Consider the following 23,376-nt stretch of genomic DNA (forward strand, 5'->3'; position numbering starts at 1 on the left):
GATGTCTTATTTTTTTATTGAGTTAAATTTTAATTTATGTTAATTTTCTTTTTATTTTTTTTAATAGTTTGTCAAGTTGGTTTCCATATAACACCCAGTGCTCATCCCCACAAATGCCCTCCTCCATGCCCATCACCCCCTTCCCTTCACCCCCACCCCCATCAGCCCTCAGTTTGTTCTCAGCATTCAAGAGTCTCTCATGGTTTGCCTCCCTCCCTCTCCCCCATTATTTTTACGTGCCTTTCAAACCATCACCGTAGTCAAGATAACGGTTGAAAGGTGCGTACATTTGGTAAAACTTACCTAGTGGTGCATTTTAAGTATGTCCAATTTTTATGTCCACTGCATCTCGATAAAGCTGTATAAGGGGCACCTGGGTGGCTCAGTCAGTTAAGCATCTGACTTTGACTCAGGTCATGATCTCACAGTTCATGAGTTCAAGCCCTGAATCAGGCTCTGTGTTAACAGCTTGGAGCCTGGAGCCTACTTCCGATTCTCGGTCTCCCTTTCTTTCTGCCCCTCCCCCACTCATGCTCTGTCTCAAAAATAAACAAACATTAAAAAAATGTTGAGGGCGCCTGGATGGCTCAGTCGGTTAAGCCGACTTCAACTCAGGTCATGATCTCGCAGTTTGTGAGTTCAAGCCCCGCACTCGGCTCTGTGTCAACAGCTCAGAGCCTGGAGCCTATTTTGGATTCTGTGTCTCCCTCTCTCTGCCCCTCCCCTGCTCATGCTCTGCCTCTGTCTAATATAAATAAATATTTTTTTAAAAGCATAAAAATTTTTCAGCAAGTAAGAACTAGTTGAGTTCAGTTCTAAGCCTCTGCCCTGGCCCTGGCCGGAGGAGGAGCCGGCAGAAAAGACAAAGGGGGCCACACCGGCCCGCGGTGCTGCCAGAGCCACCAAGGGCTGCCACTGGGTCCTCTAGCTCCACCTCCTGGCTCCACCTGCGCATGGCCTGAAGACAGGAGAGAACTGGAGACGTAGGCTGGCGAAGGGCTCTGTGGACAGCCCTCCTGGGCGCCTGGTACTGCCTGGTGCCCCAATACCCTGGTCATAGGTTATAGCTCAGGACTTCCTCTGCCGGGGCTGTCTGCCTCAGAGAGTGCCTCGTGAGAACCATATCCAGGCCAGGCCCTGCTACTTCTTTATGCCAAGTGGCATGTCCCCCAAAAAAGGCTACTGGCCTCATTGGGTCTCAGGCAGGACCTAGAAATCTGTCTTTTTTTAAAGCCTCCCAGGATTCTGATACTGGCTCGAGTTTGGAGCCAGAGCAATGGAAATCCACCAATTCATCCTGCCTGGAGGAGGTGACATCAGAGGTGGGCCTCCAAGACCAAGAAAGGGCTGGGGACCAAGGGGGGAGCCAAATGGCAGGCAGTGCAGTGAAGGAGGTGGACGGTGTGCCCTGGGAACCGTGAGCGCTCGGTGGGCACGGTCGTGCGTGGCGAGTGCTCTGAGGATGGGGCTGCAGAGGCTGAACAGGCCAGGTCGGCACGTGCCTTGAAATGCACAGTCTCTACAGTGCTTTGCACCTGAGCAAACTGGTCAACCCTCAGTTGCTAAACAAATGGACAAACAGATAAACATATGTTGCAGGGGGCAGGGAAGATAACTCAATTCAGAGCGGCAAAGAGCAGAAATGATTGGGAGGCCTTCACACACACAGTCCGGGCCATGCCTTACTGAGCTAGAAGTAAGTGGACTCCCAGAAACACACCCCAGAATGGGCAGGACGCGGCTCTGGGTTACCCAGCACCCAGAGAGACTCACCTCCCAGAGGGCTCGACCCAGGACTGGGGAAAGCACATCAGCATCTAGCAGGTGCTCTGAGATCCGGCTGCGAAAACCGAAGTCCTAGAGAGAGGGGTGGGGGAGGTCAGCGCTGTTCCCGCCCGTCACTGTCGGCGTCCACTATGGCCTCTCCGCTCCCCCCCCAACCTTCCAGAAAGGGGCCCACTATGGGCCAGGCACGTGCTACACATTTTTACATCTAGTGATTATTCTCATCTTCAAAATCACACTGTGACTAATCTAGAAAGATATGTGATACAGCAAGTATGGTAAAACGTTCACTGTAGGGGACATACTAGGTGGAGAGTATGTGTGTATTAATTCTACAATTCTTTTAATTTTTATGTACACTTGACATTTCCTAGTGCACCTGGGTGGCTCAGTTGGTTAAGCGTCTGACTTCAGCTCAAATCACGATCTTGCAGTTCATAGGTTTGAGCCCCGCGTGGGGCTCTGTGCTGACAGCTCAGAGCCTGGAGCCTGCTTTGGATTCTGTGTCTCCCTCTCTCTGCCCCTGCCCCACCCATACGCGCACATGTGCACGTGCTCTCTCTCAAAAATTAAAAAAAAAAATTTTTTTTCATAATAAAACCACGGAGGAAAAAATAACCCTGTGAGACTGACACTCTTATCTCCATCTCACAGATAAGGAAGCAGGGTTGAGGGGACGTGCAATTCGCCCAAGGTCACATAGCTGATAAGCAGTGGGGCCGGTGGTCAGATGTGCCCTGGGCAGACCCCAAAACCCAAGCTGTGTGTGACACATGCTGCAAAGCATGTCACCTTCCAGCTGTCTCTCCCTCCTGATGTCCAACCGCGGGACTAGTTGGGCACCAGGAAAGAGCCAACCAGGGTACCAGGAGGGAGGCCCCAGCACCCAGAAGACCTGTGGGCAGCACAGAAACGGGGCGCGGTGGGCTCCTCACAGCTTGCTCTCTCCCCCTACCCCAGAGCCCCAAAGGACAAGGGGGCTTTATTAGTGGCGCTTTGTCTGCAGGCTTCTCTTTGGGACAGGCAGCAAGTGCCCACATAGGTGCCAGCTCCCCGCTGCCCTTTGGCTGCCACAGGACCACAATCCTGACCCTTTGGAGCCTAAGAGCCCTGCTGGGTCAAGTGAAGGATTGCTACCTGACAGCATGCTAATAGGGACGGTTTTGTCGTCAGCCCTGGTGCGGGGCAGGACACCCAGCCAAGGCCTGGCCCTGCTGCCCATGGCCTCCTCCACCCACTCCCAGAGGGGAGAAAAATGCTCACGGGCACACTTCGCCACATGGTGACTCCCACACAGGGGATGGAGCTCTTGCCTCGAGGGGTCCTGTGACGCGCCTATTGTTCGCGCCTATTGTTCGTGGTGGTATTTGCCAACAGTGACTCTCCGCCTCCCCTTCCTAGCTTGGGGGTGTTCTTTTTTGGTGACATTTTCCTTTCCGTTTGAGTCCTACTCCACTTAATGCAGCTGCCATCTGCCTCCTAAGCCCCTGGCTCAGCGAGGGGCTGGAGCACACAGCCTGCTAATTCCTCCGCACCCCCTCGTACCGTTACTGCTCATCCCTGACCCTCTCCCACTGATCCCTTTCCTTTGATCCGCCTCCTCCAAACAGATGGAGCACGCTTTCCAGAGGTGAGGTGCTGCCAAAAAGCACCCTCCACTACTCCCCGTAGGTACAGACCTGGCAGACGAGGCCAGGACGCAGCAGGCTGGGTGGAAGGGCCGGGACAAAGCAACCACGGCTGGTGACATTCCAGAACAATGTCTTTCTTCTCTTTGGAAATGTAACCACAGCGGCCCTCTTAGCCTTAGGACCGGGCCGCCTTGCCATTGCTCGGTGGTCACACACACACACACCCGTCTCTAACCTCCTAGACTCATGTAATGTTTCTGCTATAGCCCAGAGGCTCTAGATCACATATCTCTCTCACATACATACATACACACACACACACACACACACACACACACACACCGTCTCTAACCTCCTAGACTCATGTAATGTTTCTGCTACAGCCCAGAGGCTCTAGATCACGTATCTCTCTCTCTCTCTCTCTCACACACACACACACACACACACCCCGTCTCTAACCTCCTAGACTCATGTAATGTTTCTGCTACAGCCCAGAGGCTCTAGATCACGTATTTCTCTCTCTCTCTCCCTCTCTCTCTCTCTCTCTCTCTCTCACACACACACACACACACACCGTCTCTAACCTCCTAGACTCATGTAATGTTTCTGCTACAGCCCAGAGGCTCTAGATCACATATCTCCCAGACAATTCACACTGCGGAAACAAGAAACAGTAATGACAGCTTATAGCTATTTGATGTTTATAGGCTAAGGTTTTACATTCTCTGCCTCACCTTCTTTTCACAGCAAACCTGTGAAGTAGGTAGTGTTCACTCTTAGCTAACAGGCTGAGAAACCAGAGGTAGACAAGATCCAGGAGCGAATCCTGACTTCCCCACCCTCAAGCTGCGTGATGGTAGGCAAAGTGAAGCACAGCGACTCACAAAGCCACGCTCTGCACCCCACGCTGCTGCCCAGCCCCCCCCCCCCCCCCCCCCCCCCCCCCCAGGGAGGACTTGGGGTCAGAAGCAGCGGAGTCGGACAGCTGCAGCTCCTTCACATGCTCATTAATCTCTGACTCCTGGGGAAACAGACCCACANAACCTGTGAAGTAGGTAGTGTTCACTCTTAGCTAACAGGCTGAGAAACCAGAGGTAGACAAGATCCAGGAGCGAATCCTGACTTCCCCACCCTCATACCTGGTAGCAGCAGGCAAAGTGATGAGCTGCGACTCACAAATCTCAGCTCCCCACCCCACCCTGCTGCCCAGCCCCCCCCCCCCCCCCCCCCCCACTCACCAGGCCCAGGGAGGACTTGGGGTCAGAAGCAGCGGAGTCGGACAGCTGCAGCTCCTTCACATGCTCATTAATCTCTGACTCCTGGGGAAACAGACCCACAGAGAGGTCACCCAGAGCGCAGCACAGAGGGCTGGGATCACCACCCAGGGAATTCCGTTCAGGCCAAGGTGCCAACGCAGGACTGACAGCTAACCAAAACCCACCTCTTCTGGAAAACCTAAAAGGGGGCTGTGGACCCTCCCATCCTTTCTGGACACACACACACACAGCGGCCCCTGCCCCACTCAGGCTGAACAGCCCAGCCGAGCTGAGTCTGGATGGCCAGCCACGCTCTGACTCGGGTCAGCAAGGGTTTACACATGGAAGGAAAGCCAAGCAAAGTGGAGGGGAGATGGTTAGAAAGCTGGCAGGAGGTTTCTTGCCGTCCTTGAAAACAGAATGAGAGCATCCTTTCCAAGAAGTAGCTTAACGCCCTTTAAAGGAGCCCCCTCCCCATCTACCAGGAAGAGGAGCAGGACTAAGGGCCGGACTACCAAGACGCCACAGGCACTGGGAACCACTTCCGTGTCACTGCCTGGTCTTGCCACAGCATGGCCCCAGGCCATCGGTGAGAGGAGCCTTCTGGAAACGTAAGGGACCGATCCCGGGGAAGAGTGCTCCCAGTGGCCGCCACCCCCTCCTCTATCCTCCCCTCTCTACTGAAACACAGGCTGCAGCCACCCTGGGCTGGTGTCAAGAAGCTCAACGGGGAGGCAGGAAGAGCAGGGAGCAGGACAGAACACGAACGTCCCGAGAGGGTGCCGATGGAAAGGCCAGTTTCCCCCCTGAACTTCTAACGGGGGCAGGCTTGCAGTTTCCCTCAGGATCTGGCTGCCTGCTGGGTCTGGGCAGATCTGTCACAACGAAGGGTTCTGGCCATGCCAACAGCCCACTGCAGGGCCCGCGCTCGAAGCTCCCCACCTCAGTGATGGAGATGTGGGGGCGGGGATCTGCATGGGGCTCAGGGGGCAGCTCAGGGTGAAAAGGGCAACTACCCAGGGAACGGGGGCCTTACCTCGCTCGCGTCTGATCTGCTCTCCTTCCGGACAGAGGCCTCCTCCTTCGGCGCCTCCTTCCGCCTCCTTCCTCCTTCGGTGCCTCCTTCCGCCTCCGTCCTGGAACCCTCTTGTCCCGCATCCGCCGGGGCCTCGGGGGCCTCCTTTGCACTGGCTTTGGCAGGCGGACTGCCCCTGGGGTCCACCCCACTCATGGGCATCCCGGGGTCACTCTCCTCATCCTTTTCTTTCCCCAGGAGCCAGGCGCTCGCCCCTCTTCCCTGCTGCCCTGGGCCATCGGCAGCGCTCAGACTGCTGTCTGCATCCTGGCTGAAGAGCTTGCCGGGAGTGGGGGGCCCGGCAGCCTCTGAATCCGGAGAAGCACCCTTCTCCTCTGGCTGGCTTGTTCTTGGAGACTCCTGGGCGGCAGAAGACCATGTCAGACAAGGAGGCGTCAAGAGTTAACCAAATGACTTCGGAGACTGGCAACAAGACAGAGCTGTCACTCCTTGACCCGTACGGGCCAGCGCTCCCGTTCTGACACCAATGGTTATCAAACACCCCAGCAGCTACTTCCCCGTTCCACTCCAGATCTGCTGAATCTAAGTGTGTGTGCTGATTTGCACACACTCAACCAGACCCGACCACTGGCAGGCTGGCAAACCAGTGCCCTGCACTCCATCACCAACAGTCGTGTTCCCAAGTACGAAATTCCTCGTCCCAGCCCCATTAGCCGAATCATGAGGCTGCAGACTCAGAAGTCAATATTTATTTTTTAAAAAGTCAATATGTATTTATGGTGATGATGATGGAAAATCACATGAAAGAAAAAAGTACCAAAGTATAAAGTTTCGATTTGTTCATTTTTAAAAGGCGGGTGGTAGGGGGTGGGGAGAACCAGGCAGAAGGTGTCCTTCGTCAATAGCAATGAGGGTGGCTCTCTCCCTAAAGCCTCCCCTTGTACAAGCAAGCCCGGGGCACTGCCCACTCTGAGAAGCAGAAAGAAGCCAAGAGAAGATGTACTGGGGTGGGGGGAAGATGGCTATGCAGGAGGAAGGGGTTGGGAGACCTTCGGAACACAGGTGTGACCCGAGCCAGGCAGGGAGGGCCGGGGGCTGGGACAGGCGAGGCCACAGGCCAGGCCCGGTTTTGAGGCAGCCTTGGCCGGCACGCCAGAGCCTGCATCGGGCAGAAATGCTCCTGCCCTGTGCCCTGTTGTCTCCGTCAACAAGCACGGCCTCGGCCTGAGCCTGGTGGGTCAAGGTACTGCAGCTGGAGGCTGTCATTGCGGTGATGCCCTCAGCAGCGTCTCCCAAAGGGAGCGCCCTCTCCAGCTGCCACACCCTGTTTCTCACACACAAACCTCGCTTTCAAGACTAGGGAAAACCAGGGCGCCTGGGTGGCTCAGTCGGTGACCGACTTCAGCTCAGGTCACGATCTCATGGTTGGTGAGTTCAAGCCCCGCACTGGGGCTCTGTGCTGACAGCTAGCCCAGAGCCTGGAGCCTGCTTCAGACTCTGTCTCCCTCTCTTTCTGCCCTCCCCCTGTGCACACTCTGCACCTCTCTTTCTCTCTCAAAAATAAATCTTAAAAAAAATTTTTTTTGGAAGACTAGGAAAAACCTTTAAAGCCGGCTAACAAACAAATCCTTCCTTGAAATAAGAGAAGCCTTCCTCCAGAAAACCCCACTGGGGCTGCCAGGGTGAGGAACTTCTGAGTGGGAGTTTTTTAGACTTCCGGGTTCCTCACCCTGGAGACTCAACCAAGGGGCCTGACGACTAGAACCCAGTGGTCCCCAGAGAAGCCCTAAACGCAGCCTCCAGACGCTGTCTGTCTGTCAAAGCATCTGTTGAACCCAAAGGCACGACCATCCGCCTGCAGGTCTAGCAGCCTACGGACAAGTCAACTCAGACTTTCCAAGGACAGCAGAGAGGCAGGGAAGCAGGGCAGCTCAAGCTCAGCTTCGGAGACGGAGATGGACTGCTTAGGCTCGAATCCTGGCCCCACACTTTCGGTGACCTTGGGCAAATGATTTAACTTCTCTGTGCCTCAGTTTTCTTCCTCTAAAACATGGGGATGCAGGAGGGCCTAGCTCACTGGGTTTGGGGAGGGTTAAATGAGTTAATACTAAGTGAGCTCAAGAACTGAGAACGGTGCCTGGCAGACTCTAAGTGTTCCAGAAATGTTAACGAATAGCTTATTGTGAGTCGTACATGGTCACTCACCGGGTGCCTTCTGTGTGCCAGATGGTGCCCTGGGAACCCATATACCAACAAGACATAGATCCTGCCCTCAAGGAATTCAGCTGAGAATGGAGAAAAGTGAAATGTCTCTGGTAGCCCTGGTTTTGAGCCTTTGCTGCCCAAAGCAAGGGGCACTGGACAGAGTGTCATCAGCCCCAGGCTTGTCCCAGGGAGAAAAGCAGGTGAAAGAGAGAAGGGGGCGGCTTCCCTCGTGCCCGGGCAGGGTACACTCTGGTGCTGCCCATCTCCCAGCATCCGTAGCTGGAGCGTGGGAGAACTCGGCCATGAACTCTGGGCTCAGAGAAAGGGCCGAAAGGGGCCGCTCCCCTTCAAGAGAAACACACGCAGGGTGAGGCCAGGCCTTCCCTTCCCAATCCCCGCAAATGCGGCCAGCACTCAGTAGTTCAGTGCCCACTCTGAGGGGCTCCACGGACCCCCAGAGGGTGGGAGTTTCTCGGGGTGAGGGAGGGGTATCTGGCCAGCCACACTCCACCATGAGCAAGCAGGGCCAATCCACCCTGGCCATGGGCATCTCAGGAAGAGAAGGCGGCGACAGACCTCGGGTTAGGGGACAAAGGAGGGTCAGGCTACAGCAGCACCCATGGCCTTCGGGATAAAGCCCGCGTCCCCTCACACGGCCCAGGGCTCCTCGCCCAGCCCCTGCCTGCTTCTCTCGGGTCACGGGCAGCCCCACCCTGCAGGCGTCCCCTGGTCCTGCCTGTGGAGAAACACGTGCCCCTTTGCTCTGTGCCGTGCACCTTCTTTTTTTTAAGTTGGTTATTTCACTTCATTTAGCAAACGGTCACCCTCTGTGCCCCACCAAGTCACTCCCCCAGCCTCCCTCGAGGGCCTTGCTGTGGGAAGAAGCTCAGAGGGCGGTCACAATGGCCCCAATCAGCCTCCTCCTCCACGAAGGCACTCTGCACAGCACGGAACAACTTGCATCCTCGGCACCCACCCCAATGTGGTTGGGGGCCCCCCCAAGGTTCAAGAGCCACCTGCCAGGGCCCGGCTGCAGGGAGACTCCTCGCTGCTCCTGAGATGCCATGCACCTTCTTAGCATGCGCGCGCACACTCCATCTACCCTGAGAAACTCCCACTGGTCCTCACGGTATCACATCTTCCAGGAAGCCCTCCTTGATCCACGGGGCAGCTGTCCTGAGATGGGCCTTTCCATCCCGCCACAACATCTACTGTACTGTCACTGCTGACTTCCTATGGGCTTCCCTCACCAGACCAGCTCCCTGCTATCCTCAGTGCTTAGTATCTGGCACGTAGTAAGTGCACAGTGAATACTCGTTGATTGAATTTTTCCAGATAAGTGTGTTGTGCAGCTACAGGGGCGCCTACTCTGTAAAACAGAGATGGACAATTTATTTTACAAGGTTATGCAGGGATTAGACTCTATTTAATATGCTGTTTATTAAAGAGAAAATAGCTAAACAAATGTTAACTATGAATATTCAAGATGATATAAAACAAGTAGCCTATCAAAATTCAGAGAACACCTGACACAGGTAGAGGCTCCCATTTGTATACATGAGAGAATGTCGTCAGGCCACAAGGCTGTGAGGCCCCATCTGTGCCATTCTCAAGCTTAAATTCTTCAAAGATTTTCCCATTATGGGGTTTATCCTATTCTGTCTACCTAAACATTAAGCTATTTTTTCAGGGGCGCCTGGGTGGCTCAGTCGGTTAAGCATCCAACTTCGCCTCAGGTCATGATCTCATGGTTCATGGGCTGGAGCCCCACATTGGGCTCTGTGCTGACAGCTCAGATCTATGCTTCAGATTCTGTGTCTTCCTCTCTCTCTGTCCCTCCCCTGCTCACACTCTGTCTGTCTGTCTCTCTCTCTCTCTCAAAAGTAAATATTAAAATTTTTTTAAAAAAGATATTTTTAAAGTTTCTTTTTATGTATTTTTAATGCTTATTTTTGATAAAGAGAGACAGAGTAGGGGAGGGGCAGAGAGAGAGGGAGACACAGAATCTGAAGCAGGCTCCAGGCTCTGAGCTGTCAGCAGAATGCTGGGCTCAAACTCACAGACTAAGAGATCATGACCTGAGCCAAAGTCAGATGCATAAACAACTGAGCCACCCAGGCACCCCTAATGTTTATTTATTTTTATTTATTTTCGAGAGAGAGAGCATGCACACGCACGTGGGGGAGTGGGGGGCAGGCAGAGAGAGTGGGAGAGACAAAATTCCAAGCACGCTCCACACCCCTAAATATTAAGATACGAAAACATGGCTAATACTAAAAGAAAGGAGTTTGCATTCTCTGAGCCCGTGTCAACCAAGTACAGCAATCTGACAGCCAGAGGTACGTCCGAGGGAGACTAGACATTTGTCACAGATTACGCACAGTGTGTGACTGACTCCAGGCCCCACACCCTCCACGCAGCCCTGCTCATCACCTCACGAGGCCTGCCCAGGGTGCACACGCCAAGTCCCGGCGTACAGCCTCCCGCTTCAGAGTTCTGTGGGGTACACAGTCCTGGAGGGTGGGGGGGCCTGCGCCCTCGGCAGCACTTTGCTCTCAGCTCGTCTGTGCTCTGTCTCCTCCTGTCACAACCCAGGCCCTGGAGTATCTCAAGGCAAATATCTGCTGCCTCTTCAAAAACAACCTTGTCATCTGCATGAGGAAGGTGGTGCTGGAGAGTTCATGAATATTTAACATATCCCCAAAAGGCAGGGGCTTCTATAATCCACATGGCTTGGGAGGGGGAGAGTGGGGGTCGGGGGAGCCAAACCCCCCAAGCCAGCCATCAGTCAGGTTATTCGCCACGTCTCATTCCCACCTAGCTGGTCTCAATTCTTTGCACTGTCCCCCACCCCATGTTGTTAGCGCTTCCCAATCACACTGACATCATCCTGTTATTTCTAAGCCCGGCTCCCTCCCTCTCCTTTGATCCAATGAAGGGTTCTCACCAGCGCCACAAGGCCACACTGCCGCCTGCTCGCCCACCCCTCCGCCTCCCCTCCTCACTCACACCCATCCTCAGAGTCTGTTCCATGAACCCATCCCCTTTGATTCTGTAACAGACTAGAAATGGGTTTACACTGAAGGCAGGAGGGGGGGGGGAAGGCGAGAGAGAGAGAGAGAGAGAGAGAGAGAGAAGCAGGCATTCTCACCATCCTACTGCCCTCGCATGGAATCATGAGCAAAGTGACTGCTGACGGCACAGAGACAGGGTGGCAGGACACTTCCACCCAGCGCCGTGGGGCGTGTCACCCAAGAGCGAGAAGAAATGGGCAGCTCAAAGGGTCCAGGGTCTATATACTGAGACAAACGCCATTTTCAAAGGGTGTGGTCCAAACAGAGGCAGCTTTGTCTCTCCTGAAACCCCCCTTCATCCCCAACACCGACCTTCTTTCTCTGCCTGGAAAAGCCCTGCTTCCTCCCAGAGCTGGGACACAGGAATCCAACGCTCCATGTGACAAAAAGCGTGAAATCTGCAGGGATGCTACAGATGCCTCCCCCCGTCACACTGGGTTGTCTGCTTCTCTTAAAGAGATTATAGAAACTATGTTTGAAAGCTCCCACTCCCCCGAAGAAACATCCAGCACATGTTGACATTTATGAAGTAAATTATGAAGTAAACATCAGCCCGAAGTCTAAGTGCACCGTGACTGACCCACACTGGGACCGTCAGCCCGCCCGCTGGCAGCGGGAGCCCAGCGTCCGCTCCGGCCAGGACCTGGGACAGCCCAGGGAAGAAGACACCCGCAGGGACCCCCTTCCCGTCCCCGCGGGGCTCTCTCTCATTTGTTCACCTATTCGTTCTCTCAACCCCTCAGCAAAACATACCACACGCTTCCTGTGTTCCAGGCAGTGGGCCGGCGCTGGCCACATACACACGAGTAGGGCAGAGTCTCTGCTCCCAATGTGCTCGGGCTCGTGGAGACTTTCTTCTTCTCCCTCCAACAGCCAGTAGGTCCCCCTGGGGCCCCACTCCAGCTCATGGTCACCCTTCTAGGCTCCACACCTGAGCTGCTGCTCAGCAGCTGTGCAAGGTCTTAGTAGCAGACAAGAGGAAACGAAGTTGTCATTTCAGGGAACCAAATGCACTGCAAGGCTCTGGATGCAGTGCAAATAGACCAGGCCCTGCTCACAAGGAACTGTTTCAAAACAGACACAGATCACGATGATGATAAATAAGGGCGGGGGGTGGGGGTGGGGGGACAATGCCACATTTCGCAGAAAGTGTTAAAGTCACAATCAAAACCTATCTGAGGGGCACCTGGGTGGTTCAGTCGGATGAGCGACCAACTTCAACTTCGGCTCAGGCCATGGTCTCACGGCTGGGCTCGAGCCCTGTGCGGACAGCCTGCTTTGGATTGTGTCCCTCTCTCGCTCTCTCAAAAATAAACATTAAAAAAAAATTTTTTAGGGGCACCTGGGTGGCTCAGTTGGTTAAGCGTCCGACTTCAGCTCAGGTCATGATCTCACGGTTCGTGAGTTTGAGCCCCGCGTCCAGCTCTGTGCCGAAAGCTCAGAGCCTGGAGCCTGCTTCGGATTCTGTGTCTCCTCTCTTTCTGACCCTCCCCTGCTCACACTCCATCTCTGACAAAATTTTTTTTTTCTTAAAGCCTATCTGATTGTGCACAGCCAAAAATCTGGACAGTTTCTGGGGTAAAGAGGCAGCGTAACAACACAACAGGGTCTGCCCTGTGGCTAGAGCTGGGCCACCCAGGGAAGGCCCAACCACAACCCCGGGCTGTCAGCCAGCACCTGCAATCTCCGCTCACCGAGACACTGACCCCCAGCTCTTGAGGCGAGCTGAAGACCAAGAAGCAAGAGTCAGAGATGGTAAGAGTTATGATAAAGGATAATGAGGACACGGGAAGAGAAAAGAAGAAAACAAACTTAAACCTATGATACAGGCGCTGTTGCTGTACTGGTCAGCTCTGTGACATTCTAACGAAATGTGAGCGGTCACTTTCAGTGACAGTGTTTCAAGTATGTCAAAGAATTTCATATGTGAGACTTGTGAAAAGTGTGAGTCAGCCTGCAATCAACATTCACAAGTTTGGGGAAATCTGAGCTGTTGACTTGATGATTTCCTGGTTGTGTAAATGCTTCGGGAATATGGAGAGAAATCCTAACTGCTGAACAACTAATAAACTGGACAGTAGACAAAGGGTATCTACTATGGAATGTGCCTTTTCAAGTAGAAAAAACACATGGGGGGGTGGGTTGTAAGTATTACAACAGCATGGTGAATTTTGGGTTTTGTTTGTTCTAAAGAACATTCTGGTGGCGACGGAGGAGAGGGCAGAGGACAGAGGTCAGAAGCGACAGGACTACGGTGGGGAGAGTCTGGAAGCCATTCCCGTCCACAGCCTGCATTCCCCAGGCTGTGCGCTTGCCTAAACTATCCCTTCCACCCCTACGTCTAAACACCTGCTCTTCAAGAGCCAATTCAAGTGTCATCTCTTCACGTCTTTCCTGATCTTCAGGCAAGTGGTTTCTTCCCCACAGAGCTCCCCCAGAGTGGGCTCCTGCACCCCAGCCCTTTGCACATACTGCCCTGCTTTACAGTTGCCTGGAGAGCCGTTTACACAGCTCTGAGTGCTCACTTAACACCAAGTACCTGCTGTCCTTTCTCTCTCTCCAGCTGCAAACTCTGTGAGGCCAGCCCAAGCCCCTCTGACTCCTGTATCTCCACTGGGCCCAGTACAGTGGCCGACGGTCGGCAGCTGTGAAGACCCGGGATGAAACACCTCTGTGCAAAACCTCCGCTGGCCCCCGGTGCCTGAGCAGCCCAATCCCAACTCCTCAGCGGGCGCTCGGGTGCCCGGCGATCCAGCCCAGGCTGTCTCCACAGACCATCTCCCACGTGCGCGCCGTACGCCAGCTGGAAGAGACGCCCTCGCCTTCCCCAAACCCGTCCTGCACCCTCTGCCTGTGCAGTGCCCTGCATGCGGGCTTCTCCCTCCCCACTCACCTCTGCCCAGCCAGGCCTGTGCACTGTCCTCCCCCAGGGCACACCTCACATGGCAGTTTCTCAACGGAGCCTGTCCTGGTGGGAGACCCCGAATTCCTCTCTCCACGGCATTCCCTCTCACCTTCCTTACAGCCTCACTGCATTCTCCTCTGTTTTCCAGTAATCTAAGTCTCTCTTCTGTGAGATTGTAAACCCTCAGAGGGCAGTCATCATACCTGACTTAGGCCTGCGTGACCTACGGCGCCCTGCAAGGTGCCTCATGTGGCAGCACGCAGCCAGTGGTGGTCACCTGACAGATGAGCGAACGGATTGATTCCTTCCCGCTCTGTGCTTCCCCAAACCCCAGAAATCCCACCTAGACCGCTTTGGGACAAGACAGTTCTCTTTCCAAATCCGCATCCCACAGGAGAAAGCCTTCAGAAGGAAGGAGGAACACACCAGGCTGAGGCATGGTCCACCGGGCTTTAGGCTCTTACCTCATACTCAAAGTCACCCCCCAGCGCCCCAATGTCCAGGTGCAGGTTCTTAAGAAGCTCACTTGAGCTGCAGACACTCTGAAAACAAACAGGATTATGAGGTATGGTAAGTCAAGAAAACTAGTCAGCCGAGGGTGAGGGCCACGAAGCTCCTCGGTTCTTACACTTTCTGGGTCAGACCCAGGAGGTACATAGATTGGGCAAGAAATGAAGCTGTGGGCTAGAAAACCACTTTACTTATTTTTAAAGCAGCAGAGCTCAGCTAAAAGGTGGAAACAACCCAAGTGTCTATCAGCAGATGGATGAACAACACGTGGCACATCAGACAACGAGTTGCTCAGCCATACATGCTACAACACGATGGTCCCTGAAAACACACTACGTAAAAGGCGGACATAAAGTGGCAGATATTGTATGAGTCCACTTCAATGAAATATCTAGAACAGGCAAATTAAAGACAGAACACAGACTAGACAGGAGACCAGACATTGGGTGGGGGTGGGGGGTTACTGTTCAATGTGTAGAGAGTTTCTGTTTGGAGTTTCAAGCAAATTCTGGAGCCGGTTGTGGTAATGACCGTATTACACTGTATCACATTGAATTGCACGCTTAAAAGTGGTTAAAATTGTAACTTTCACGTTATATATATTTGACCACAATTTAAAAAAAATTCTTTTCTAAACAGGACAAAGGGTTTCCAGGCAGGAAGAGGATTCATCATTACCTGGTTGTCACTCTCTGCCTCATCCTCCTCGTTGGTCTCCTCCCCTAAAGCCAAGAAGCTGAGAGCTTTCTTGTCCTCGTGGATGGAGCCCAAGAGACCCTTCGTGTAATCAGAAGTCCTGAGACCCTGTGGAGGCTCCAAAGTAGAGAAGAAAAGTCAAGGGATGCACCAGAAGGACGTGTGGAAGGCCTGCCCCACTCTCTTGCGGTTTGGATGTCCCCCAGCACAAGTCCGCCACGTCCAGGAAGCCCACCCAGGCGATCCCAGCTCACGGTGATCCCTCCCTTATCTGACCCCTCCCGCCCTGGCTGCAAGGATGAGAGAATTAGCACTGCAGCCCCATGGCGTAGGCCTGTCCTCTGTGGCCCAGAGTCCACGTGCGGCACCACACAAGTGTGATTTGCCTTCCCGCCTGATTATGAACTCTGACGACTCGGCCCAGCCCTCTCCTCATCATCCATGGGCCACAGGTCCTAGCATGACACACGGAGGACCCACAGCAACTAAATACACTGAACGCACACAAAAAAAACCCATTTACCAGTGTGAGTTCTCCAAGCTGACCAGACTCCGCTGAGCTCCCCAGGCTCACACTTTGCGATCCACGAAGAGCAGAGGCCGGGGCATCCGTGAGGCCTCTTAAGGGAGCCAGGCCCCCAAGAGGGACGTGGACTGGGGCTAACGAGGAGCCCAGGGCCTGGGCAATACAAAACATCTTGTTACAAACCCAAGAAACCACATGGCTCCCAGAGTGTCGGAAACAGATATAAAAATAAAACATCTAAATCCTGCCCGCTCAGATTTAAACCACCTCCGTTCAGAGGCTGCTAATGAAACACAACATCCAGAAATTACCATTGTGCCAACTGTGTGAGAAATCACAGGCTGGCTTTGCTGATTCTCCTAACTTTGCTGCTAGTGCACAGCAAACGGTGGTCTCACATCTGGCAGATGCTGTGGAGGGCTCTGCTCCCCTTTCAGAAGCCATGTAGGAAGTGGGGGGGGGGGGGCAGAGGGAGGGCAGAGACAAAAGCCTCATCTACCAGAGCGAGGAGTCTCAATAGATGAAGTAAAAAACTGATGAACCAAGCAAAAGCAGTCTAAGCACATTATTTACAAATACGGAAGTATGCATGAGAAGAAAGCTGTCGCTTCTGGGGAGGGGTACACACGCCTTTTGGTACTATTTGACTTTCTTTGACATGGGCACATATAACTTTGATTAAAACAAATAGCAACTATGAAAAAAAATACATTAACAGCAAAAGAAGAGCTTTCTTTCCCCGCTCTACTGATGAGGAAGGTGGCTGAAGGAGCCCGGCCCAAAGGACCAACCGGTTTCCCGTTCTCCCGCCGGCCAAACGAAGGCTTAGGGCTAACGAGGACACAGAAAGAAACCAGGCTGGGAGTCAGAATTGGAGAGACCTCGGCACACTCACATAGCCCTGGACTCTCAGTTTACTCATCTGCAAGATGGAGATGATGGCTGCCTTGCCATTTAAAAAGAAAGGTTTGTTGGGAAGTTCGAAAGAGCTCATGAATGTGAGGTCCGGGCTACACCGACGCTGCGGACTGGCTGTTACTAGAGGGCTTCACGCTGCTACAGTCTGGGCTTAGGAGCAGGGGCAAGGATAGCATTGTGAGGACAATTTACAAAGAGCTCTTTAAAATTCATTGCTCAAACTTAAAACATATAAAACAACACGTAACCATTCCTCTCTAACCCCACGGGGACCTAGAAGAGAAAGGGGAGCCCAGAAGAAGCCAAACTGAGGAAGTACAAGGGGCCCACCGTCTCATCCATGGCGTAGGCTAAAAGGGCCAGACCACCGGGCGGGTTCTCCCCAGGACCCCTTTCTGGTGGGAGGGGCATCAGACACTCGTGTGAAAGTGGAGTGAACTCTCAAGCTTTTGAACACCCAAAGCAATGCCCAACAACCGGCCGCTGCAGGTACTTCTGTCAGGCAGAGAAGGAACGGACAGTGCTCAGGCTGGCCTACAGAGCCAGCGTCAGGTACCCGGCTAAGCCCCCTCCGTGCCATCTCTTGTTCTGCTCTCACAACCCGAGGCCACAATCCCCATAAATGGAGACTGGAGAGATCAAGACCCCTGCCCAAAGTCACAGGGCCAGCAAGGGGGACGTGGGGGCACAGACATGGGACTGAAGCCCAGAGCTATCTCTAAGCCAGTATTTTACACCACCTTCTGGCTGTGGCAGAAAAGCAGCCCAGAAAAGCTTCCCTGAGGTAACCTGGGGGCACACTGGACCCGTGCCTCCTGACTTCAGCCCTCCCAACCAGCCCCAGCATATCAGCAACCAAAGTCCCTCCCACACTGTGTTTGTGGAAAAGTATAGACTCCAAACACGGCTAATTTGCTAACGTGCTGGGGGCTTGAAGGAGGGAGACAGGCATGCTGAGGGCTTTGTTCTCCCAGGCCTTTACCAAATCAGTGGGTAGCAGGGAAATTACACATTCCTGGCTCCTAGCTGATCATCTTCTATAGCTGGCCATTAACTCTGACTCTGGGCTGTGTGTGGCGTTGTCCTTCGGAGCGGATAAACTTGCTGCCATTGGGCTAATTAAAACGTTCAGGATCATCTGCAGCTTATCCGATATTTATAGTGCTACAGTAGTTATTAAAGCTAACAGAGAACCAGGGCACGCCAGCAATTAGAAACCAGAGGGAACAACCTCTGGTTGGGTAAAGCCACAGCTGGGTAACAGCAAAAGAAGATCTGGGGGGACTCGGAGTGACCCCTGTGATCTCTGACCCAGCTTGGCTTCTTCTGAATGAAGACTATGGTGGGACTCCTTAAAGGGACAAAGGGGTCAGAATGACAGGGACAGCAGCATCCTCTGGCAAATCCCAGCAGTGGAGGAAGTGAGGGTATAAACGAGGTCTGTACAAGCCTGACACAGGTATCTCATATGGCTTCGGGGAGCCCCAGGAGGCAAGGAGATGCTGGGCTTCGGCCCCTCGGGACTGAATTGGTGTTCCAGTTCTGTGGGATTCCAAGAAGGGACTAAATTCAGAGCTTAGGGGTGGGGTATCCCCTTGGGAAGCCTCCATCCATAATCACCTAAAGGGCAAGTCCTCCCAAATTCTGGGAAGGTACGTAGATCCTGGATGAGTGTCATGATCGGCGTCACCTTACTCATCCTCAAAACTGATCATCTGCAAAGCCTGTGACCCGCCTGTGAAATACAGTGGGCTCTAGGGAAGAGAAGTCTAGACCCTCTGGGCTGCTATCTTACAGTTGGGTGATGGGTACAAGAAACGTGAAATATACATCAGCCCACCAGACGGCCTGCCCGGGCAGTTAAGGGATCAGCAGTTACGAGGGGAGAGCAATTAACAGGAACGCAGGCCTAATGGCTGAGTCAACTCAACCTGCTCTCTCCCTGCCAAGTTCACGGGCGCCTGCGGGCCACGCATGCCATGGAGCCTACCTGGTTGAGAAGCTGTGTCGCGCCCGGCTCTGCAGCAAGCCCTCTGTCGGAATGCAGCTCGACTGGCCCCTCCCTGAGGGGGCTGCTGCTTGGCTGGAAGCAGGCTTGCTGACAGGCCTCCTGCCCGGCGGGGGCGAGAGCCACCTCCAGAGAACGCACCAGCACCTCCGGCTCCCAAGCCAGAGGCCTCGAGTCCCTCTCCATGGCTCCGATGGCCTTGTGCTCACCCTCACTAGACATCCTGGGAGACTCGGGCGCCATGCAGCAGACCGTGCTGCCGACAGCTTTACACGGCACCTCCCGCGTGCTCTCGGGCAGCCCCAGGCCCTCCAGCCGCTTGGAGATCTTGACCATCTGAAGGATGTGTTGGTAGAACTTCTGATCCTCAGAGTAGTCTTCGCCCTCAGAATGCTCCTTAGCAGAGCTCTGTGCGGGGGACCCCTGGAGCGCTAGGAAGGGGCCGGTGGGCTGAGCTCTGGGGCTGGGACCTGCCTGACCCCTGCCCCACCCAGAGCCCTGAGAGATCTGCGGGTCCCAGGCGAAGTTGTTCACCTCACCCAGGATCTGAGAGCCAAGGTGAGAAGCCAGGCTACTGCTCTCCAAGTCAGGCTCAGACTCACTAGGCTTCCTGTCTTCTTCGGGGGGCTCTGGAGACGCTGGGGGTTGTCCCTTCTCACTGGTAGGGGACCCTCTGGGGGAACTCCCTGAAGGGACACTCTGGGCTGGCTCTAATGGCAGCGGATCAGGTGGCATTAGGAAGAGTTCCCGAGGTGGCTCTTTAGCTGAGGTCCCTGGAGCCTCAGGGTCACTGGGTTCTGTCTCCTTACAGCTCCCAGGGCCATCTGCGTTAACAAGCTTGGACACCTGTCCCATCCACAATCCTGGGGGCTCTTTTCTCCTCCTCCCCCTGCCCATACTCCCGCCTTCCTCAGGAACTCCCTGCCAGCTCAGGCCTTTGGCTAGGCTACTATCTAACAAGAGCAACAGGCTCTTCCTGGCAGGTGGCATGTGGTCAGAGGAACAGGGGGACCCGGAGGGGTCCTCCTCAGGGGATGGTGAGGGAATGGGGCTCTGGCTCTTGTCGCCCCCGGGGCCAGTGGAGCCCCATTTGGCCATGTGGTGGCCATGCTGCTCCCCTTTCAGCTGTGGGCCTCTGCTAGTTTCAGAAAGCTCTGAATGGACAGAGGCCTGGCTCCTGCCTTCCAGAACATCCTGCCCGTGCTGGAGGGGCCCGGTGTTCTTGGCGCCCAGAGGCTGTCTGGTCCTCAGTTCCAGATCTTCTATTTCAGGGTCTGAAAACCCCAGGTAGATTTTCTCTGTCAACTTCTGGGGTTTCCCCAGACCCTGCTGATCACCCAATTCTGTCCTGCACAGGGCCGGGGCCCTACCTAAGATTCTCTCCACGTCGGCAAAGATGTAGTTGGTTCGGGAAGCTTGGCCTTTGGAGAGTGGCTGTAGCTTGCCAGGCAGGGTGCCCACGAGAGGCCAGGGGATGTCACCCAGCATGCATGGGCTCATCCCTTTCTTAGAGGAGCCCTCACTTCTAGCCTGCGTCTCTTGCTCTAGGTCCAGATCAGCAAGGCCAGGTGCTGGGACAGGGGACGAGCCGCGGAGAAAGGAAGGAGGCGGCAGAAGTCCCTGCTCAGGCTGTGTCTCCTAGATGGGTATATAAACATGCAGTGAAAACTGAGACAGAGCACTTCGGGTTTACACTTGGTACCTCAGCCCTGGGCAAGCCCTTAGCAGAAACCCACCCTCTACTTAAAGTAAAACACAAACCAGGAGGCGGAGGGGGGGGGGGGGAGCCAAAACCTCCCTCGGGCTTCGTTGTTTTCTGGGCCCCAGTTTCCTGATCTATAAAGAGGAGGCTGGACCAGACCAACGGCTTACAAAGCTTGCTTCATGGAAACTGCAGGTTAGGTGCACACAGGACCACGGAGGCCCCAAGAGTGTACATGTCACGGGGAAGGGGCGTCATTAAGACCTATACCCCCAAGTTCAGCTGGGGTAGCTCCACTTCTTGAGAGGCTGGACCTCCACAGAGGAACTGCTCAGAAGACAGGGCTTCACTACTAACAAAGGTCTGAACCACCAACCAGATTACCCCTAAAGTATCATCAAGCTCTCAGTTGTGTGACTGGTTAAGTTTATAAAACCCGCCAGCCTTGCCAAGGACTACCAGAAATGGTCTAAGAAGGGAGAGAAGAGGGGAGACCCAGCCAGAGGGCTGCACCCTGGGAATTCCGTCCAGGTCTTCTAGCAAACACATGAATTGGCACAGCTCAGGAGAGGTCCACAGACTCAGAACCTCAGGGATAGAGGAAGCTCGGAACGATGACGCTCACCCTGTGAACATTCACACTAGGCTCCGGCCGGCCTGTGCACGTACTCCTCAAGAGCGCCCAAGCCACCTGAGCCCAGCTCACCCTCCCGGCTCGGGCCTGCCGTCTAGACAAACCCAGGTCTGAGGCACTGTCCTGAGCCTGACATCCAGAGCCCAGGACTTTCCAATCATCCTCAGCTCCTGAAACCACAGAAGGAATCCTTTTGAACAGGGAGCTCCAAGTGCTCGGCCACACATCTAGACCTCGGCGACTCGCCCCTCCACCCCGGAACCCTTGCTTCGTGCCCTCTCTCGCCGTTACTCAGGCCAGAGCCTGTCCAGACACTGGGTAGTCCTGGGTTAGTGAAGAGCCCATTATCCACCTTCTGCCTTTCAAACACATAACATTAGAAAATTCAACCAATGTGTAAATTACTTGTCCTCTTTTCTCTATCTGAAGGGACAGGCTTGTCATCTTATTTCTTGAATGAGGAGTAGCGATGGGTGGAGGAGGGGAGGGGAGAGTATCTGTGGAGCTTGGAAGTACTGAAAGAGATAAATTCATCAGCAACCATCTGATGCTAGAACTGACACCCTGAGAAGGAAGGAAGGGAGGGAGGTGGGAATCTTCACTGAAATGCAAGCACCAGGCACTGGTGGGAAACAGACTACAGACAGAGAGCAAATGGACTGGACAGCCAACAGTGTTGAAAGGGTATTCTCGGTGCTCCCCACCCAGCTGGCCTGGGCTCTCTCCCTCCTCAATGCGCCCCACCTGCACCCCGCCTGGGTGAAAGATCCCCTGCGCCAGTAAAGCCTGGGCCTCACATCAGCATGGCCCCAAGTCTTAGCTTCTCTACCTCTAAGCCCAGGGCAGTAACTCTGCCTCTTAAGTTTGGACATACTGGAGGGACAAATAAAACAATAAAGGGAAAGAGCACTTTCAACTTGGAGTGAAAAGGCTACCTGAGACCAAGGTGCTCGCACCACCATCAGACTTCAGTTACGCACCCCTACCCGAGGACGGCGGCAAAAAAGGAACAACCCATGGAAGTGGATAAAACCCAAAGCTTTCCTCTCTGAACTTCGAAGGCACTGGCTTTCTGACAACTGAACGATGGCCACACCTGAGGTCTATGAATTTGCACCGCAGAACGCCTGGCTCTGAAAGGGGAAGACAGACACTCCCCTCACCTAGGTTCTCTGTCTATCGCCCAACCCCCATGCCCCACTCTGGGGAGAGGGGCGGCGGGCGGGGAGGGCAGATGGTATCACTTCTCAGACTGCCGCAAAGAACAACCCAAGGGGAGCGTTCTCTCGCTAAGCCTCCTACATGACATGTGCTTCCCGGAGCGGGGTGGGGGGGATGAATTGTTCAGAGATGGTAAGAACTTCCAGAAGCTAAAACTAAAGGAAATTCTGCCGGAAGACAGGCATAACTGAGATGACGTACTATCAAGTGATCAGTGTTATTGGTGTTGTTCTGAACTTCCCAGCCGTGAGCACCCAGGGTTCCCAGTGTCCCCGCAGGCGTCAGCCCCAGCTCTCCGGGAGCTGGCATCCACGGACTCACCAGCAGGCTTTTGGAGGTCTCTTTGTCCTTCTTGTCTTTCTTGTCCTTTTTCTTTTTCTTGTCTTTCTTCTTAATGGCTCCTGGAGTTGACAGCTTCCCCCGCTCCTGGATCACCAAGTTCCGATAGTGCTCGTCACACGGATGGTCCCACGTGGACTGCCCGTTGGCAAAGTTGAAGTAGTAAATATCACCTGTGATGTCCTGGCTGTGGAGAGCAGAGGTCAGAAGTTAGTCCCTGCTCAGGTCCGAAGCTGCTAAGGAAACAAAGGAAGAAAAGAAAAGTGGCCGGAAGGCAGAGAAGAAGGAAGAACTGGGTGAGAGGGGCAGAAGGGGAGAGAAGACATGGGGGCGGGGGAAAACGACGCAGGAGAGGATTAACACAGAAGGAAAGGGTGCCTTTTGGCTAACGTAGGAGTTGACGCAGATAGGAACACAGGATCGGGATACCTAAGGACTTCTCTAGAAGAAGGTGTACAATCATTGGGGTTCCTAGAAATAAGCTTGGTTTGAGATGGATGAGTATAGATGCTATGGGATCTTAAAAGGTAAGTTCTAGGATCGACCTTCCTTAATATTTTTATAAATGGTCCAAGGCAGGAAGAGGCACTGTGATAGCTTTGGTTTTACAGAAGACTCTGAATTCCTAAGAAGGAACGATCCAAGCCAGTGGGGATCAATAATAGAAGATGTGTTTCGTGAACCTGTGTTTCAACAGGGACAAGTCCAAAATAAGCCATTCATTCCAGCCACCATTATCAAAAATCCATTGGGACAGGTACATGGGGGAAAAATGCTATTCATCATGGCAATACAAAAAGACACAATACCCAGGAATAAATCCAAAGTGTACAAAATCTTTATGAAGCTTTACTGAAAAGTCAGGAAAAAGAAAATAAAAAGCAGTTGGAAAGACAGCCCCTGTTCCTGAATAGAAAGACTCAAGGCTGG

At 53.8% G+C, this 23,376-nt stretch overlaps 1 protein-coding gene across 9 annotated transcripts in view; it reads right to left on the reverse strand.

The window, feature by feature from the left end:
- CEP164 (centrosomal protein 164) overlaps positions 1 to 23,376 on the reverse strand; it is a 66,431-nt gene that overhangs the window by 23,874 nt on the left and 19,181 nt on the right. For 7 of the 9 annotated variants that reach the window (XM_039229302.1, XM_039229306.1, XM_039229304.1 and 4 more), the window contains exons 4-11: positions 22,429 to 22,633; positions 18,533 to 20,188; positions 15,622 to 15,777; positions 15,081 to 15,215; positions 14,357 to 14,434; positions 5,709 to 6,107; positions 4,655 to 4,735; positions 1,774 to 1,857 (exon numbers count right to left, since the gene is read on the reverse strand). In XM_039229302.1, the coding sequence (XP_039085233.1) occupies positions 1,774 to 1,857; positions 4,655 to 4,735; positions 5,709 to 6,107; positions 14,357 to 14,434; positions 15,081 to 15,215; positions 15,622 to 15,777; positions 18,533 to 20,188; positions 22,429 to 22,633 (2,794 nt within the window). The remainder of the gene's footprint in view (positions 1 to 1,773; positions 1,858 to 4,654; positions 4,736 to 5,708; positions 6,108 to 14,356; positions 14,435 to 15,080; positions 15,216 to 15,621; positions 15,778 to 18,532; positions 20,189 to 22,428; positions 22,634 to 23,376) is intronic. The other 2 variants (XM_039229307.1, XM_039229308.1) reach the window with 2 other exon arrangements.

Source organism: Hyaena hyaena, unplaced genomic scaffold (genome assembly GCF_003009895.1).
Source record: "Hyaena hyaena isolate Hyena2069 unplaced genomic scaffold, ASM300989v1 scaffold_37, whole genome shotgun sequence".
Classification (NCBI taxonomy): Eukaryota; Metazoa; Chordata; class Mammalia; order Carnivora; family Hyaenidae; genus Hyaena; species Hyaena hyaena.